Genomic DNA, 20,118 nt, shown 5'->3' with positions numbered 1-20,118 from the left:
ACGGGAAGTCAAGACACCGATTTCCGAGCCGCTTCTTGTGGCAACTGGAAACGTTCAGCGGCGGCAAAACATCGCGAAAACCGTCTTGGTCTGCCTTCAAGGAGTGGACTATCCTGACAATATATTTGCAACAATTTGCGACGCATTTATTTATTTATATTGCCTCCCGCCTATGCATAGAACAAGGGTCGCTAAAGGAAAATATAAAACCGAGTAAGAGCAAGAAAGTTACCGCCTATGAGTATATAATGCGTTTCTTTGCGCCAATGCATTGGTTGCGTAAAATAATGCCATTGAAGGTGCAGCTGTTCCTCCTAAAACTAAATCGCCCGCGCCAAGACGCACAAGCTTACGTAATTCACCATGTGACTTCCTCTGAGTCACTTTCTCTGTCGGGCAGTGCCGACTTCGCGTGACAGGCGTCGCAGCCCGAAATAGCTGGCGCATGTCTATTTTATTTTCGTAATTTCTTTATCTCACATCAGCTCTGCTCTCGCTTCGAACGAGGATGATATGTTATTACAGAAGCCGTATATTTCAATCTCTAGCACGAACCAATACTTTCTCCGAACGTCCGGGTTCGGTCCTGTGTGAGCGCTTGTTAATGCACGTAAACAACTGCTTCATTTCGCGCTGAGCAGTTACTGTACCATACATCACGAACTCACAAAATTACTAATTCGTTGCCTTCGACATTAGGAATGTATTTGAAATGATACATGCGCAAAGAAAACGACCACCCTCCGAACGCGTAACATCTTTAGTGAGCAATACCAATAAATATATACTATACAGGGCATTAAGTTGCGGCTATAGTCCAGCTTTTTCAATGTTTCGGAAGAATAATGATTCTTTTCCGGGCAAGCGCGAGTGGGGCCGTCGCCGAGCCCTTCCCCGGCGCCCCGAACACTTGAAAGGACGACGCTCATATGTCGAAGCCCCACTCGTCCAGATCGGTGTCGTGCTCTTCGCAGATCTGCGCCCCCGACACCAGGCACATCACCTCTTCGACGAATGGCCGAGTGTCCAGGTCGAATTCGGTTATGTCGCCCGCACTCGTGTTCACCGGTTGGTGCCAGGAAGTGATGCTGCGGACCAGTTCGTCCAGCTGCGCCAGCGGCATCTTGGCGGCCATCTTCCTGATCTCCCGGTATTCCCTGCGCGACGGCGCGTATGTAGCGCGTTGCAAGAAATCGACGAGGGTTGTCTTTGAGGCTTTCCCGGCACGTCGTCACTAAGCTGTATAGCAACGCAACATGGAGAAAAGAAACGAGTGCTCTGCGGGCTGTTTCTTCTCGCATTTTCGGCACAACACGTGACCTCCGAGGCGCGGCGTATTGGCCAAGAACACTTGGTTCCCGGTAGTTTTTAATCGACGCGCACCTGTTCTACTGCGCTACCGCGTACCTGGCTGTGCATGAAAAGCAGGCGCACTAAAACCTGCCGCGCGCTCTGACGTAACGACGATGTGTTGGGCCGATACGCTTTGGCTTCAATCGTGTTGCTCGATGCTCTCTCGTGATATTTCCTCCCTCCATGCAAGACAAAGGTCGGACGCTCAGACCGCCGTGCCACCAACTCAGTTCGTCTTAACGGCTCTTTCTTCCCAAGGAGCTGAGATGCGTCCCTTAAGAACTCCGGGAAACTGCGTCCCTTCCTCTCTACAATCCCTCCCTCAACCTCTTTCACGCGGGCAATCTCCAAGGCCACACACGCGGCCAACTTCGCCTTCCTCACTAGAGAGAAGGGAGATGTGTAGTAGGCATCATGCTCAGGAGCCCACTGAGGAAGAAAAAGAGAGTTCTGGGAAAGCTGAGATACGAAGCGCCTTCAGCGCTCAATTGCTCAAAATTACTAATTCCTCAATACTATTTATTAAGCGTTATTCGCACTAGACCATGCACTACTGCAAAGGTATCCAGGGTAGTGCAACTAGTATAGGGACGCAGAGAAAGAACAGGACATTCAAACAACGGACGTTCAAACAGCGGTGTGGGCATGTCCCGTTCTTACACTGCGTCTCTGTAGTAGTTGCCCTAGACTGGACGCCTTCGTGATGGCATACGACTATCCTGTGTCACACTTAGAATTTAGGCTGTGTCGACGGGTTGCTAAATTTCCTGCCGCTACGCTCAACATTGCTGGCCACTCTGAGAAACGTCATTTTCATTTGCAGTCATTCAACAGTGTTCTAGCAACGCCGCGCTGAGCTACACATAGCCAGGAAACAAATACATCTACATCTGAAGGCACTCGGTGTTTATTCGTGGTATCCAAAATCAAGGCAAATGCGAACGAAAATTTACTAACGATGTACCTACTCTTGATTAAAGTTAATTATTTTGGGGAGAGAATAACGAAAGCAGAAAAAAAATCCCCGATGATTACGAATCCCCTACGATATTCCCTAATGCGAACTTTGAGCACAGCTGTTTAGGTATTTAGAATTGGCGATATGTTGCGGCAAGTAATTTGGATTCTGACCGGCAGGGTCCTCTCGGCAGCGGCGCTGAGCGATCTGCTCGGACAGCTCGTTTAGCAGCAGCCGCAGGCGGGGGTTTTACGCGCCAGAACAATGACTCGATTATGAGGCACGCCGTAGCAGGTGACTGCGGATTAATTTTGACCTCCAGGGCATGTTTAACGTCCCCCTAATACACGGGACACGGGCGTTTTCTTTTTTTTTTGCATTTCGCCCCCGTCGAAATGCTGCCTCCGCAGCCGGGAGTTCATCCCGCGACCTCGTGCTTAGCAGCGCAACAACACAGCCGCTAAGCCACTGCGGCGTGTGGCTGCAGTGGTGTGGCAAGCATGATTTAATATTTGGAGTTTTACGTGCCAAAACCACTTTCTGATTATGAGGCACGCCGTAGTGGAGGACTCCGGAAATTTTGAACACCTGGGGTTCTTTAACGTGCACCTAAATCTAAGCACACGGGTGTTTTCGCATTTCGCCCCCATCGAAATGCGGCCGCCGTGGCCGGGATTCGATCCCGCGACCTCGTGCTCAGCAGCCCAACACCATAGCCACTGAGCAACCACGGCGGGTGCAAGCATGATTTAAAGCAAATGCAATGTACACGTATGATTCACTTATAATCAGAGCCGCCTATACAAATTCAAAACGAAGCCATGGGTTGCTTTGGCTGAATCCCGCCTTCAGTTTTCAACCTGGTATGGTCCCCTGATACTGGAAATGTTTCTGCAAAAATATTTCGTCTTTTTTTGTTTACTATTCTTACGCTCGATGTAATCTGCACATTTAGGTGGAACATAAAGATTTGTTTTCTTTTTTTTTCTCATTTGTATGTGCCGTCGCTGAAGAGTTACCACGTGAGGGCTGAGCGTTCACACTTCTCACTTTGCGAAGGCCCTCCACACGGCGCGGCTGGTCTCGCGCCAAATGTACCGGATGCCGGCGATGTAGAGCGTGACCCCGACGTCACCGTTGCGGAGGAAGGCGCCCAAGTCCTGCTGCAGCGAGGCGCGGTTCACCGTGGGCACAGCCGCGAACTCGGGACCGTCCAGCAGCGCGAACAGCAGGCCCCACAGTCGCGAGTCGTAGAGGGTGCGCGACAGCGACGCCACGTCGTGGAAGAGCAGCAGCGCGCCCTGGTGCATAGACCCAAGGCTGGAAAGAGCAGGCGATAGGCTCAAGAGGGCGCTGACGAGAGACAGCGGTGGTGATTGACCAGCACGAAAAAAAAAAGCTGGAAATTCGGAGAGAAACGATTTTCGATAACGCTAACGGTAGTACCGTCCTTCTCAGTCTAAGCTGAGGACAAGAACACGTGGAAGCAGATATTCGCAACCTGTCAACGCTACTTCAATAACCTGTAGACGTCTCATGAAATTGCAAGAATATGCAAACAATTCCATCCAGCGAGAGCCGTAGGGCGCGTCCAGCTACTACAAGCCCTCGGTTTCATAGCTAGTGGGAACATTAGCTAGTCAAGCGGTGGAGATGTTATCGGAGTAATGGTGAAACAAAAAGCCAGGGGAGAGACGGTCGTAAGATTGTCACGAGCATAGGCAGCCTAACGAGATAATACACGGGCCGGCATGAAGCCAGATTACAAAATGGTAACACGTAAGCAGACCGCATAAGCAAACGCAGAATAGCTCTGTGCTGGTAGGTTACCGTTCCGGTAGCATTTATTAGCTTGAGTGATTACTTGCGCTTAACGTCCTAACTTTGTATCGGACTGGTTGTTATTCCTTTGCTGAACATCTGGCGCCAAGAAAAAAAAGTACAGAGAAGGCGCTAGTCAAACAGAAGCGCTGCCTCCCGACTAACTTTTGTTGGGCAGTGGGTACTACGTTATAAAGGCTACATAGGTACGATATCAAAGAGTTATACGACAAACAAAACAATGAGAAGTTCCAAACCGCGTGAAAGCTTGGTATGGAAATGGTACAATTGATGTGTCGCAGTTAAGCATTTTGACATGATGCATGATTGAAGTATGATTCTTCATAAAGAAAAAATAATAGGTCGAGTTGTATTGAAACAACAAGCTTATCTAGTAACGAATTCGTCATTCATAGTGAGGGCAGCGCGTTTGCAATCAAGAAAGTGGCGAAAATAAAAAATGGTAGTGGTGCCACCTATTATCCGAGAAGTATTTTATACAAAAAAAATTTTCAGTTATTTATGTTTATTGGAAGGCTTTTCGCCACTCATGTTCAACTAAAGAAAGAAAGCCGCAGCTTCGCCCAAAAGGCGAAGCATCAGTTGCGATAGCAAATTAGTGGACAGCTATACGAAGTAAGGTTAGTAGATTTATCGTCCGCATAAACTTCTAAACATAGGAATACTATACTCGCGGACAACTAGGTACGGTGATGGAGTCGGGAAATTCGTAGGCGCAAGTTGGAATCAGTTGACGCAGGACAAGGGTACTTGCAGACCGCAGGAAGAAGCCTTCGTCCTGAATTGCACATAAGGTAGGCTGGTGCTGACGATGATACGAAGTAGGGATAGTAGATTTATCAGCCGTATAACCTTGTAAACCTAGCCGCACTAACTAACTGAACAAGTATGGTGTCAAGTGCGCACAAGCATATATGAACACATCCGACTCGATGACCGTGGTAACGCGCTGTCAAAACGCTGGCGCAAGGAAATGCGGCAGCAGCAACGAGTGAAGTGACATTCGTGCTGTCTATCGCTTCCACGAAAGTGATCGCCGAGAACGCCCAGCACGCACAAGGCTGCGAGCCGCCGACGTACCTAGACTCTGCCATAAAATAATTGATCAAGAGGTGACACTCGACGAACACTGCAATATGAAATACGTCACGCTAGTATTAATGTCGACCGTTTGCTGCCGGGAGCATCGAAAAAAAAAAGAAATGTGAAATGAAGTTAACAAACATTGCTTAATTTTTTTTTCATTCCCGCCAAAAGTAAAAATGTCTACGTATAAATTAAGTTATACTTTGCGATTTACTTTTCTTACGTTACCCAACGACAAGCCAATGACGCGCCAGATGCTTGCGTCATTCGTCAGACACGCGCGTTGGCCAGTTCAGCGACCCATCTGCCTGTTTTTCTGTTTTTGGATGTAGACTGGTTTGTTGGGCTCCCGGCGTGCTATTGCGTTTCTGCTGCACTTTGACACGGCACCACTTTGCTATTGGGCCACATCAAGGCGAGAAATTTCGCTTGACAGCCTGCGACGTGTTTCAAGCATTTAGGCTTGCGGCAGGGAACCGAGACTTGTGGCGCAGTTTGTTGCGAAAAACAGCTGAGCCGTCCTGGCACAGTTGAGTTAATGACGCGTACTGGGAGATGCTTGCGACGCCTTCTGTATGCTCGGCCGTGTGACGCAGTTAGTTTCGCGTGTACAGAATTTGACTTGCACAAGACCATGACGCTTTTCTGACCCCAAGCACTACTTTAATTTCGTTATTTTTTGGGATACTTTTGAGGCACGCTCACCACGCTTGGCGTTTCGATGCAGTTAAGGAAAAGCAGCTCGGAAAGTTTGGCGTGTACTGAATCATAGTGGGGCAAGTTTGTGACACTTTTTATGGCCCCGCAACAACATATGCGTACTTTCGGTAGTAAGGCTTGTCGAAAACGCCACGAGCGATTACCAAGAGTGACAACGCTGGAGTGCGTTGCTTGCGCTGGCTGAATGCACAAAATGTAACGCAGAAGAACTTAAAAACCAGGAACTCGTAACTTGAAAATTCTCTCTTCTGAACGGCTCAAAACAGGCAAGCGCCTACGCATTTGTCTTGAGTGCGAATAGAACTAATTCTGCCAGTGTCCAGCATAGTCTGACTGAGAGCCTGTGTTGTGACCACCTCTGTGTATACATTGCATAACATCTCGTCGGTTGAAGCCATTTTTGAAACGCGCAGTCCGTGTATTTGTGCTCTTAGCGGGAAATAAGGCCCGGGAATGGGGGAATGCTTGGAAATCGCTTGTTTTCGTGATATCGTATGTACGGTATTATCTGGGATAAGTCGGGTATTTTCTGTGCCATGTATCTAAAGGCGAATTGTTTATTTGTAATTCCAGCCATTCACCACTTTCGCACCTTTCGCCTCTACGTGCGTTATTCCTCTAAAGTGTTGATACCAAAATGACACATGCTTGTAATTTACGCTTTTTCATCTGATGCCGTAGGATCGAGGTTCGTACGGGAACTACTGCGGCTTACCTGGTGCCACAACGTTCAATGAATGCATAAAAAGCCCGGAACGAGCATTTATTTAGAGAAAAATAAACATTTCCTCATTTCACAAGGTATCTTGCATCTTCTTTATGAAACTGCATGTGGCACATATTCGATGGAGGCTTCTAAAGATCGTTCGCAATCAGTTTTGCTTAATAATAAAACGATTCCGCACCAAGACGTTGCACGGTTGAGGGGCAGAAGCAAAACAAATACAGCTCCGATCAGCGCAGCCAGCTTAACTCTTTCCAGCTAGCGTTCAAAACACACGCGCCCAAAACCGGAACCGGAAGTGGGATTCAGGTGTTAATGTCGGTGGCTTGGAGAGCTACAGTCAGTTCGGCCGCTGGGCTCTATTTGAATGTACATCATCATCATCAACCTGGACACGCCCACTGCAGGGCAAAGGCCTCTCCCATATTTCTCCAACAACCCCGGTCATGTTCTAATTGTGGCCATGCCGTCCCTGCAAACTTCTTAATCTCATCCGCCCACCTAACTTTCTGCCGCCCCCTGCTACGCTTCCCTTCCCTTGGAATCCAGTCCGTAACCCTTAATGACCATCGGTTATCTTCCCTCCTCATTACATGTCCTGCCCATGCCCATTTCTTTTTCTTGATTTCAACTAAGATGTCATTAACTCGCGTTTGTTCCCTCACCCAAGGTGCTCTTTTCTTATCCCTTAACGTTACACCTATCATTCTTCTTTCCATAGCTCGTTGCGTCGTCCTCAATTTGAGTAGAACCCTTTTCGTAAGCCTCCAGGTTTCTGCCCCGTAGGTGAGTACTGGTAAGACACAGCTATTATACACTTTTCTCTTGAGGGATAATGGCAACCTGCTGTTCATGATCTGAGAATGCCTGCCAAATGAATGTACACTATTGTTGAATTTCTTTCTCTATGTTCTGCCCCATAGTTTCTCACTATATGAACTACAGGGAAATCTGGCACTGCTGCGCTGTGGTATGCATGAGAATGCCTGTGTATATTGTGACTTCGTATTGGCATCGCTCTCGGAGAGCCAAGCAAGCGCCGTTCCGTCTCTCACAATGATTAATTTTTTACTAAAACAGCACGTAAGAAGCTGTGCTAGTTTTATAATTGCACAAAACATGTTTTAAATGTGAGAACCTCTTATGGCATGTACAGTTATATGAAACGTAAAAAAATATGGGCTGCTGAATTTGGTGGATAGACGACAAGACTCATGCTCACTATGGAACAGTTTGTCGTCTGTTCTTGCTTTCCTTCGCTTGGTCAAGCATTTTAGGTGAGTAAACTTCACTGGGAGATGTAATATGCGTGAATGGAAACATTTTACGAAGATTTTACTTTAAGAACGCGTTATTTGTGCAGCCATATCCACGTTTTAGACTAAGCCTCTTACAAAACCAGCCAACACAAGCCTCGCAGTAACATGTACCGTCATTCCGATGACGGCACGGCGACGCTTCGCAAACTGCCATAGACGGTGGCGCCAGATTTCCCTCTAGGTGTTATAGTGAGAAACTCCAGGCTATGCCCTTAACGCAGATCGCTTTCGAGATGCGACTGATCGACCGTGCGTGCTGTCGCATGCCCAGTTGCAGGCGGAGTAGAACGCCGCCGCTCCCTCACTCTCTCTCTCTCTCTCTCTCTCTCTCTCCCCCCCCCCTCGGTGGCTCGCGCACGACTGTAGACGGCGCGCTTCTCGCCTGCTTTTGCCTCTTTCGCGCGGGCGAGATTGAGCTGAGATTGTCGGCTCCCCTCGCACGCTTTTACTTGCACATACAGCGTTAGAGCACGTGGGGCCGGTGTTATCGTCTCTGGAATTTATACGGAACCTTACGGCGACGCCGACGGCGGCAATGCGCTTGGAGTTCCCAGATAATTGAAAGAGGAGCGGGCAAAGAAACCAGCCCGCTGGCGATCATTCCAGTATCGGATAGACGTGTGGCGCAGGAGAGCGAAACAGTCTACGTCTATATTTTGGTTCATGTGGAATGAGCTGGTCGCGCTAGCTGACCCGATAAGCGCCATCAGCGGGTGATCAACGACAAGACGTATTGGGGAGAAGCAGAAGCTGCGCTTGCACTCCGAAGGGCAAGGTTAGGAGAAAAAATAAAATAAGGTGATAAAACGTACGGCTCACGCTCGCAGCATCGAATGATACGCCAATTTCCCGATGCTGAGCAGTTTGAGAAGTTAGGAATGAATTTCCTAGCGACAATCCAGCTGCTTGCTGTGTGTGAACACCCTACAAAACGCTTGTGATGCATGTGCCAATTCAGAGACAACCGGGAAACGGGCAAATGGCGTGCCGGTGAGGTATTCTGTCTGGTTGCCGGCAGCATGCATGGAGGAAAAGCGGACTGTGGCAGTGAAAAACCGGCCAAGAGGCAACTGTAGCCGCAAGCAATTTTTCCATAGACAGTTCTAGTACTGCGCCATGAGGATACGTACGCGGTACGCAAGCGCTTTGCGGAACGTAGCAGCGCGTGTCACGTCAGGGCGTTTAAAGCGAAAGCTTTACTGGCCGCGAACTCGCGACAAGCCTGTGGCATGTTGCGTGTTTCGCTTCCAAGCCTTGGGGTGGCGCCACCGTCGAAACGACGACAGCGCACCGCCGGCAGCGGTAATCGAAACGCCAGCTAAACATTTATTATGTAAACTTTATTTGCAACGTATCAAACCAGCTCGCATAGAAAAACATTTCCATCTGAAATTATGAACTTTTCGAAGCAAATTCAGCTTAAACGCTGAAAATTTTTATAACCTTACATCTCGAATGCTTCACTGCAAGAGAGAGGAGCAGGCATTCTGGACCAGAAGACGAACAGTCGCGACAGAATTCGCTCTTCTGAAAGCTACGTGTTTCTGCTCAAACAGGAGGCACTGGCTCAAATCAAGTTGCAGTTTATGAATGTTGTGAACGAAGTGGCGTGGCATCTTCAGCTACAAAAGTGGAGGAACTTTAGCAATATACTAGCGTGGGACGGCTTTATGTAGTCGGATGTATTTCTTCATTCAGCGGCGGAAAGCTTGTGTTCACCAGAAATGTGTGGCGAGACTGTACGTAGTATCCTTTTGCACATAAACAACTATGCATGTTACACACCAATATATCTTCTGCAACGCTATTCACATGCTTTTTATTCCGTGTAAACATCGATGATGTTATAATAAAGCTGTTTATTAGCAGCAAGTTAGTGTGTAGCGTCGTGATTTCGCTCAGCCTATGCAGCAGTGACAACCTTCAAAGGTAAATGTAAAAGCTAATTCTGAGTCCTAAATAAGAACACATACACACACACACACACAAACACACACACACACACACACATATATATATATATATATTGGGGTATACCTGGACAAAGCAAGCAGGCAGCGCAACAGCAATATCAGACGCATACGACGCCGGCGTCGGTCTTCTGCTGTGTGGTACTCCTCACAAGCTTCATTGCGCTTTCGATACACACTTAACTTTCTAAGCAACTAGAAATTATTCAAACACCGCCTTCTTTTTTTAAATTTAGATAGTAAGTGCATAATATTGAAATCATCATTTATTATTAGTAAGAAAACATTTTTCCGGTATCAGTGCAACAACCGTTCGAATCCAGGCGGCGCTAGCGTCGGCTGAGAAAATCGCCCCCATTGGCCCTATGCGAATGTCACGGGCTTGCTTGCGATTTCTCTGTGGCGGTGCTCCGAGGATGCACATGACGTCACAACGCGCGCCTCGCCACGGATATTTCTCTCTCTCGCACCCTAGTCACTAGTGCGCATGCGCCACTAGTAGCACAGAGCCACAGGTGTGTGTTCCGCCGCTGCGCAGCGCCGCGCCTAGCCTCCGCCGCCGTTTCGTATGACGTCACACCACGTTCCTCGTCGTTGCGCTCGCCTCCACTCGCCTCGCCAGCTGCATCGCATGCCTGATAACATGTCGCAGGACTGAAAAGGAGAGCTCGCGTGCGCCGCAACCACAGTTGAGGCGGCAGTATGGACGGCGACAATTCTCATAAGCAGGAGGAGGCCTGGAATCGACATTGGAACGAGATGAAGAGGAAACGAATCGCCCAGGAAACAGACGAACACCGCCCCGAACGACTTGCTAAACGCTGCAGCATAGCTAGACAACCACACTAACCTGGATTTCCAATCAAAATTAACCAAAGCTAATCATGTCTTAGCTTTCGCTACGTATATCCTGGCATAGCCGAGCTAAGCCACTGCCAATTTTTTGTACTGGCAAATGCCTACGTACGTAAGCGGGCGAGAGCAGTTCGACGCTGGGCGCGTCGGAGCGCGTTGGCAGCGTCCACCAGTGCGTCGAAACATCGGTCGAACTATCGACGTTGTTCTCGCCAACGTGACGTAATGTGTGGGCGCGTGCACGCTACGTTAGACAGTATTTGGGACTTTAAAAGACGCTGCAATGAATACGGATGCAATACGTGAATGTGCAGAAAAATAAAAACTGAGAACTCAGTTTCTGAGGATGGCACGCTCATTTGCGACGAACCGCGCCAACAGGACGTCGAGCCCTTCGCGCAAACAGATCACACTGAACGCTTTCTAAAAAACAAGGTTCATATATTTTGCTATGCATTCCCACCATGCAGGATCCCGGAATGGGTTCTGCGCGTTCACTTCAGGCAGCAAAGCCAAATCGTCGGCCATTGAATAGTAGAGCATTCCGCTGGGTCGCCTTTGACGCCGCCATTTTGCGAAACTCTTTTGTCTCGCGTTCTCCCGAACAAACGAGAAGCGAGAGAGCAGCACGCGAGGCTCCCCACGTACGCGCGCAAGCATGGATGTGTGCGTACGTGGCGGACGCGTACGCATGACGCACCGTTCGTGTTGCGTTCTGCACATGCTCACTTTGCAGAACACAGCGATCTCACGTACGCAATGCCGTTGTATACGCAACGTACGCAGTACTAAAACAGTCGAATATTCTGCGTAGTCTAAGAAAATCAAAACTCCTTTTCTTAAAGAAAGATGGTTGAACATGAAACTTTCCCCCAATACATACTGAATAAAAATCCAAAGGCAACGACCACCCAACGAACCCAAGAAATGCTGGTCAAAAGCGTGGCAGTTTGGGCGAGTTGGTATGTCATGATTGTTTTAGGTTTGTAGCGCAGCTCGGATGAGCAAAAAATGAAGGAAGTAGGGGTAATCAAAGGGAATGGAAAACAGAGTGAGCTCACTCTGTTTTCCGTTCGCTTTGATTACCCCTACCTCCTTCCTTTTTTGCTCTTCCGAGCTGCGCTACAAGCCTAAAACAGCCAAGAAATGCTGAGCGACCCGACACTATGCATTTGATTGCTTGCTTAGGATTGTATATTTTTTAACGTTAAGTTGAATCAAGACGCATTTGGTTAAGTTGCATAGCCTTTATTTTAGATCATGTAGCCGTTGATTACACGCACACATTCACACTTTCACGGAAGTCTATACAGTTGCGTTCGCGTACGGCATCCTCATATACGGTGCGCTGCATTCGCAGCCTACCCATGGTGACGGCCCGGAATGCATTCCGTGACGTGCGTAATGCAATGCAGATATATGCAGTTCGTCTGGGTGGCGTGACGTTCAACCATAGTTCTTTAAGAAAGAAGCTTAGCTTTTTTCCATATCCTAAGACGAGCTCGTGTTCACGCGCACATGTTGCCTCCGATAAGCAGGGAAGCTCAGTTAATCGTGACAGGAGTTGTCTCATGCCTATCAGACGCAACTTGCGCTTCCAGTAAACCTTGTACGCATGGGCTATTCTTGCAGTGTCGTTGTCAGGCACTGACCGACCGACGAGTCGACGCTGCGCGGTACTGCGTATGAAAGCTGTAGTGTTCTACGCAGATGTGTAATTCGCCTTTCCTGCAATGCGTCTTCGGCGCTCACGGAGGAATCAGTGAGACAAAGAAAGCTTCGCCCTACAAAGAATTATTAAGGAACAACCGCGGTTTGTTCCCAATAATGCGTTTAGCATGCCTTGGGAGGTGGTTATGTGCGGCACTATGTTGCACTGTGTGTTATGTGTGGCGTTCGCCTCACCAGCGTGACTTACCCGTACGCGGGAGCTTACTGGTAGATCGAGCGCCACTTCCTAAAGACCAGTTCGTTACCCCGTGCAGTGTCTGCAATCGGCTCTGTTCACTACCAGAGGCTCAGCGTCTCAATGACAGCGTTTCAAAATGCCAGCTGTCACTATACACCGTTCCATACGTAGAAGATAACGCTGTGGAGGCTAGCGAGACCTCTTGCAGTCGCTTCGTTCGCGCTTGGATATGTTTCGATATATTAAGCATAAAATGATTTTAGCTCCCGCTCTCGGCGACCTTCAAGTGACCTTGAGCCAAAATCCAGAGCCGTTATCCGGGCACTCAAACGAGAACATCCGGGCAAGTTACGAGAACAAAACGAGATCCACCGAACCTTTGCACCGGACCGCGCGACATAAGCCAGTTACTCCCAAACAAGTTACAAAAAATACTGCTTCCCAGCTCTTCCTAATCTTTGTTCACGTCATTCAAGCTGTAAGTTCTTGTACACTGAAGTTTTGTCATTTCCTATAGCGACTTTCAAAAGGCAGTACAGGATACCTTACGCTTCAATTTTGGGAAATGGAATTTGCTGCGGATCTACTGCGCTCGTCGAGCTGCTGTGTGGCGTGGCACCGGACGCGTCTGATGCGCGGCTTCGCCTTCATGGAGGAAGGAAAAGGCTAGACGAGAGCGTTACATCACCTAACCATCCTTGGAAAGCGAATGCTCCGTGAAGCCAGCCCTTTGCTCATTGGCGGCCCAACGCATCACCTCCTACGTCGAGATCACGGAGCAAGAATCCCCTCGGAGACTCGGGCATGAGCGCCTGACGACTCATACGCCATCGGCTCGGACACAGTCCTGGCAGAGGCGAAGGCGGCTCGAAAGGCCGCGCTCCGGAACATCCTCCGAGAAAATCATACGCCTCTGCCGGGGAAGTTTACCCGTGCTGAAGCCACATGCCTGCGACGCATCGTCACGGTGACAGCGGTGACACCAGCGCGCCGCACCAGGATGCGCCTCCAGACCTGGTAATCAGCCAGCTGCCATTCCTGTCCAGGGAACCAGCTGCTGGATCGGAGACATATACTCTGGGGCTGCTCGGTTCTTGCCAAGCACCGTGGAAGAGCGATAGCCGCCCTCTCTGAGGCCTCAGGATTTGGACGCCTGGCGCCTTCCCACTGGTGCCCCCGTGAGCAGGCGCCTGCTATTCCAGTCGTTACTCCGATTTCTACAAGACTCCAAAAAGGTCGATAATATCAGAACTAACCTCCCCCTTCGTCCCTTCCCCCGACCCCCTGATGGATCCACTTCCTGGGGGCGGAAAGCTTTTATGGTTATTTTAATAAACGTTTTAACAAATACCACTCCTTCTAGCTGGGCAGCGCACCTGGTGTCCCTTGCGTCTTTCGCTGCCTGTCGTGCCTCCTTCAGCCGGTTTTTCTTCTAGCTGGGCAACGTGCATGTGGACCAGTGCACAGTATGACGTGGTGCGGTGTGGTGTGGTGAGGCGTGCCTTTGCGAACACGATCTAACCCATTTTTAAGATTGCGGCTATCATCATCTCCAACCAATCTGCTTGGCCGGTTGCCATCTCATGCTTATATCTGCGCTGGATTACGGGAGAGCCAGCAGTTTCTTTTGACCGCAATTGTGCGCAACTGTCATTTGTATGGGTTCAGTATTGAATGAAACAAGTTTTAATCCTTCGAACCAAATACACTGGGGTATAGCCCTGCTAATGCGTTGTTTAAGATCATTTTTATTTATGTTGTTCTTTTCGCGTTTCTTATTAGCGACTAGTCCGGAGGAGCCTAACGGGCATGCTAACGCGCGCGAACGTTGCTGGCGTGCAGCGAAGCCTGGACGGAACGCGCGGAGTGATAACCTTTCTTGACCGAACTTCTTGCGTTGCCTTCGCGGCCTTGACTGCTATGTATGGAACGGAGTATAGGAAAGAAGAGCGAGAAAACTCCCCTTATAAGGGGGGTATACCAGCGGTACAGTGTTCCAGTGCTACGAGCGACCGCCGGTACCATCCCACGGTGGTACTGTACTGTTGGTACCGCTGATGAGAACGTGGTAGCGTTCTACCGGTAGGAACGCGCGGTCGCTGTAAACGCAACGTGTGATGCAAACGGTTAGGCAGTTGCAAGAAACCGCGGTTAGGTTCCATAAAAATGTTAAGTGCCCTTATAAAAAAAGATGCAAAAAAAAGGAAGGACGCCTTACATGCTGTGCGGGGGGAGGGAGGAGGTAGAGTATACATGGGTTTACTGGTGTGTTGCGCTCTCCTCTTTATACGTACTTCATGACGGTGTTGAAGTCTCCGTAGAGTAATCGGCGCGTCAGCGCTTTGGCCGTGCCGTTCAGGTGTATCCACACTGGCAGGAGCGGGATCACCCAGGTGTCGTTGACGCTCACGAAACTGGTCTTGAAGTACGTCTGTCGTACTGTCACCTCACTTTTCTCCGTGTCGCCATTCGCCAGCTGCACATGCGCCAGAAGAACGCAGGTGAGGGACGCAAACAAAGCTTTTATTAATGCGGAATTGGTTATCGCCGATAGTTTTCCTAATTTCTCCATTGTCGCTAACTATCGTGCCGAGGATAGCGTTTTGGCGTCGGTATGCTTTTACGTCCCTGTCCGCCGTTATTCTTATTGGCGTTCAACTGTTCTTTCGCCGGCAAGCGCAAAAGAGAAAAAAAAATGTCTTGTCAGTGCACAGTGGCAGAGCAACCCCTTAATTGAGGGTGCTTTGATTTCATTTACATTTTTTTTTTGCCGGTGTGATAAGGTAAAGCGAACATGAAGTACATGTGGCGTCGCCTTTTATATTTTCGTTTTCAAGAAAAGGCATCGTAATGCGTTATATTAATTCAGGAACTTGGTTATCAGTGGAAGTACAAGAGCTTAGCTTAAGTTGGCAAATTTCTTATCTCATAAATTCACATTCAAGTGCACATAAATTGTGCAGGATGTCAAACCCCGGGAGTCGTCCAAAGACGCCTTCGCTACCACTGTGCGTGTGAGTATCAACACTGAACTGCCATGTACTAAGTCCACAGGGTACCTTAAAGCGACAGACATTGTGGACTTATTGCGCGGGACACGAATACATAGGACGTTATGAACGCAATCGTTATGAGCGGCAGGCCTAAAGGAAATCACTGTCACATATGAGATTCGATAGGGACCCTTTAATTTAGGTAAATGTCTATTGTATACCGGCCGAGTTTTCTGCTCCGCAACTAAGGTAGCTGGTCGGAATGCGCAATATAAAACTGCGCAGTAAGTGCGACTGTTTAGTGCTACAAAATTAATACTAAATCTTCGTGCTTCGACCCTTCTACTGTTTATTGAAGCTTAACGTTTCTAGCTGTAAAAGCGTACATTTTGCTTGGGTTCTAATGTCTCGAATCTTGCTACTGATGCTCAATAAAACATCACTGGCAGCGAACTCTTAACAGTGATAGCAGTTAAGTGTTCTAAAGCCGAATTATTGTTCTAAAGTATTTAAGTGTTCTAAAGCGGGTAGCGCATTTTGCACCAAGCGGTAATTTTGTAACAGTTCTTAGCCAGGGAAGATTGGTCGTCACTGAAACACAATATGATAAAGATATTACGTGTGCCGTTATCGTCTTCTCTCTAGGCACGTCAATTTTACTGTATTCAAATGCCGTAACCGCTCCACAGGTTTCTTTAGTCACAGTTTCGGCCGCCCTACAGCTCTTGTGAAGCTTCTAGCGTATGATAATTCCTCTAGACGCAAACGCAAGTGATTGAATTGACCGTTCTATTCCAGATCACTCGGAGCTAACAAATCTGGGATCAGTCCACAATCAGAGAGCCTTGTTTGTTCTAGCAGGTTACTCTCGTTAACTACGTTTCTATGTGAAAAAAAAATCGTTTTGATGACCTGACTTGACGTTACTTTATGGCGACAGCATAATCGATGATGAGCTGTTTCGCCAGATATTTTATTCTAACCGGAGTCATAACATGATGCATAGGTGTCCCCTGATGTCTGCCATCAATATTAAGCACGTGTACCGACGAGTTATTGACGTCCCGTTACCTGCACAATGAGCACAGGGTGACTAGGCTTGTTGGCCCAGGTGGCGAAATAGCTCTTTTGGTACGTGGACATGCCGGTCAGGATGTCGACGGCGCTGTCCGAATTAGTCGTCGTGAACTTGTACTTGCTGATGAACCCACGAACCTGTGCATGGTCGCGAAAAAAAAAGGAAACTTTCACGCCAGAATGCATGTGGAACAAACAAACAAGCATCATTGATAGCTGATTCATTCGACATTACTACTGAAGAACACAGTACAGCCCCGATACATGTTGGGCGTTTCAAGACGTTAACTGGCAATTTCTGCCGCCTTTCTATGAGAAATCTGTAAGTTGAAGAGATCGTTTTCTTGTCGTAATTTCTATCAACGCGAGTTAGGTTACCGTTTAGGTACTCATGATTTGCTCGCAGCGCCCTGTAAGATTGAGGTGCTCTGTGTAACAGTTTGCATTGTATATCGGCAGCATGACATTTTTCGCGCTGCCAGCAGCTGACTGCTCTTCCCATTGCCCGTAATAAAGGTGGTCCAAGTTGTCTGTCATTCACTGGAAGGAACGGCAAACACTTCAAACAGTGTGAGAAGAAAAGCATGACTGAAATCATCAAGCGTTAAGAGGAGATTTCACGTCGAACACTCTATATATCATATACCTCCAAGGGCATAAATGCTTAACCGTTGTGAACGTATTGTTGTACTTGGACAATACTTATACGATGAATCTCTAGTGACCTTAAACAGCAAGCATATTTATGTTATCGACTTTTCTTGCGCAATACTTCAAAAAATGCAAGGGACCCTTCATGAACACTGAAGATTCAAGTTTGAGTCTGCAGCTCCCTAGCAAAAAAGGATCACTATTCCCTAAGTAGCATCTGTTAGAACGTCTGTAGTGTAGGAAAATTATTAAATGCACAATAACACAAGTATATATTGCCATTACCTTGTGAACAATGCTTGCATACGTTATTTATATATTGAAGGTAAGCCTGACACCTGCAAATAAGCAGGTGTTATCCTGACAATTTGTTCAGAGTGCTTATTACGTCTCGACAATTCGCGAACTGTAGTTCATAAGCTGCAATATGTGTCGTAATGTGATCAGTTAAAAACGTAATTACTGAAATTATCGGGCTACCATTCCGTTAGCCAAAAAGGAGAAAATGGCATAGGTATTGCCACATTCGTCAGGAAAGACACCTCGTTTCAGGAGCACGAAGTCAAAATTTGTAACTCGGATAAGAATGCCGGTCTCGAGGCACAGTTAATTGAAATCATCCCCCACGGAAAAACCCGACGTAACATTTTCATTCTTAACTTTATTATGTAACTGTCTTATGAAGCTGTTCGACTTTGATGCACGCCCCCCCCCCCCTCTTATGTGATGCCTTCGGGCCCTTAAGGTTGAATAAATGCAATGAAATGAACATGTACAGCTCGATCATTAACTTGTATTAGCTCGATCTCCTTCCGCTTATAAGCATAATCTCCGCTCACTACTAAATAGGGTCGCAACCACTGCGAAACCGCATCCCTTAATAATCGCAGGAGATTTCAACGCTCCCCACCCGGCTTGGGGTTATGTAACACGAACAAAGAAAGGGGCCAACCTAGTTGCAGCGAGTACAGACCTAAACCTAACGCTGGTCTCGGACAAACGTTTCCCCGCGAGGGTGGGAAACTCGGTCGTCAGAGACACGACGCCTGATCTCTGCTTCACTAGAAATGCGGTGGCCAAGTGGTGCAACTTACAGAAGAACTTGGGGAGTGACCACTACATAATAGAACTCAGGATGGATATAATAGCAGCTCCTCCCAAAACCTATAAATACACAGACTGGGACCTCTTAAGGAAAATAAGAGGTGAAGATGAGGCAGTATACGACAACTCCAGTGAACTGCTTGCACAGATCCAGATGGATGTCGAGAAGGCCACCAAGGAAATATTTTTTTGTGGATGTCCCATGGATGCACGCAAGGTTAGCGCACCTGCTGGAAGCCAAGCGCTCTCTCCTCGATAGATGTAAAACACAAAGACCCAATCGCAGGCTACGAAAACAGATCGCGGAGCTCAATAAACACATTGAGGAGCATTGCTCCGAACTTAATAAACAGCAATGGAGAGACGCCTGCTCGGCAGCGGATGGAAAAATGCGCGAAGGAGGCAAATAGACCCTCTTCAAACATCTCTTCATCATCATCATCATCATCATCATCAGCCTGGTTACGCCCACTGCAGGGCAAAGGCCTCTCCCATATTTCTCCAACAACCCCGGTCATGTACTAATTGTGGCCACGCCGTCCCTGCAAACTTCTTAATCTCATCCGCCCACCTAACTTTCTGCCGCCCCCTGCTACGCTTCCCTTCCCTTGGAATCCAGTCCGTAACCCTTAATGACCATCGGTTATCTTCCCTCCTCATTCCATGTCCTGCCCATGCCCATTTCTTTTTCTTGATTTCAACTAAGATGTCATTAACTCGCGTTTGTTCCCTGACCCAATCTGCTCTTTTCTTATCCCTTAACGTTACACCTATCATTCTTCTTTCCATAGCTCGTTGCGTCGTCCTCAATTTGAGTAGAACTCTTTTCGTAAGCCTCCAGGTTTCTGCCCCGTAGGTGAGTACTGGTAAGACACAGCTGTTATATACTTTTCTCTTGAGGGATAATGGCAACCTGCTGTTCATGATCTGAGAATGCCTGCCAAACGCACCCCAGCCAATTCTTATTCTCCTAATTATTTCCGTCTCATGATCCGGATCCGCCGTAACTACCTGCCCCAAGTAGGTGTATTCCCTTAGGACTTCCAGTGCCTCGCTGCCTATTGTAAATTGCTGTTGTCTTCCGAGACTGTTAAACATTACTTTAGTTTTCTGCAGATTAATTTTTAGACCCACTCTTCTGCTTTGCCTCTCCAGGTCAGTGAGCATGCATTGCAATTGGTCCCCTGAGTTACTAAACAAGGCAATATCATCAGCGAATCGCAAGTTACTAAGGTACTCTCCATTAACTTTTATCCCCAATTCTTCCCAATCCAGGTCTCTGAATACCTCCTGTAAACATGCTGTGAATAGCATTGGAGAGATCGTATCTCCCTGCCTGACGCCTTTCTTTATTGGAATTTTGTTGCTTGCTTTATGGAGGACTATGGTGGCTGTGGAGCCGCTATAGATATGTTTCAGTAATTTTACATACGGCTCGTCTACACCCTGATTCCGTAATGCCTCCATGACTGCTGAGGTTTCGACAGAATCAAACGCTTTCTCGTAATCAATGAAGGCTATATATAAGGGTTGGTTATATTCCGCACATTTCTCTAT

General features: G+C 47.9%; 2 protein-coding genes across 3 annotated transcripts in view; one reads left to right on the top strand and one right to left on the bottom strand.

The window, feature by feature from the left end:
• Positions 1–20,118, top strand: part of LOC135907495 (KH domain-containing, RNA-binding, signal transduction-associated protein 2-like) — a 346,553-nt gene that overhangs the window by 184,234 nt on the left and 142,201 nt on the right. The gene's annotated exons all lie outside the window — the stretch shown is intronic.
• Positions 743–20,118, bottom strand: part of LOC135907514 (membrane alanyl aminopeptidase-like) — a 45,738-nt gene continuing 26,362 nt past the window's right edge. The window contains exons 10-13 of the mRNA XM_065439209.1: positions 16,801–16,944; positions 15,031–15,212; positions 3,362–3,631; positions 743–1,157 (exon numbers count right to left, since the gene is read on the bottom strand). Of these exons, the coding sequence (XP_065295281.1) occupies positions 926–1,157; positions 3,362–3,631; positions 15,031–15,212; positions 16,801–16,944 (828 nt within the window). The 3' untranslated portion in view covers positions 743–925. The remainder of the gene's footprint in view (positions 1,158–3,361; positions 3,632–15,030; positions 15,213–16,800; positions 16,945–20,118) is intronic.

The sequence above is a fragment of the Dermacentor albipictus genome, chromosome 6 (assembly GCF_038994185.2).
Source record: "Dermacentor albipictus isolate Rhodes 1998 colony chromosome 6, USDA_Dalb.pri_finalv2, whole genome shotgun sequence".
In the NCBI taxonomy this organism is placed as follows: Eukaryota; Metazoa; Arthropoda; class Arachnida; order Ixodida; family Ixodidae; genus Dermacentor; species Dermacentor albipictus.
Note: the sequence above shows the minus strand (reverse complement) of the source record. Positions and strands in the feature narration are given on the sequence as shown.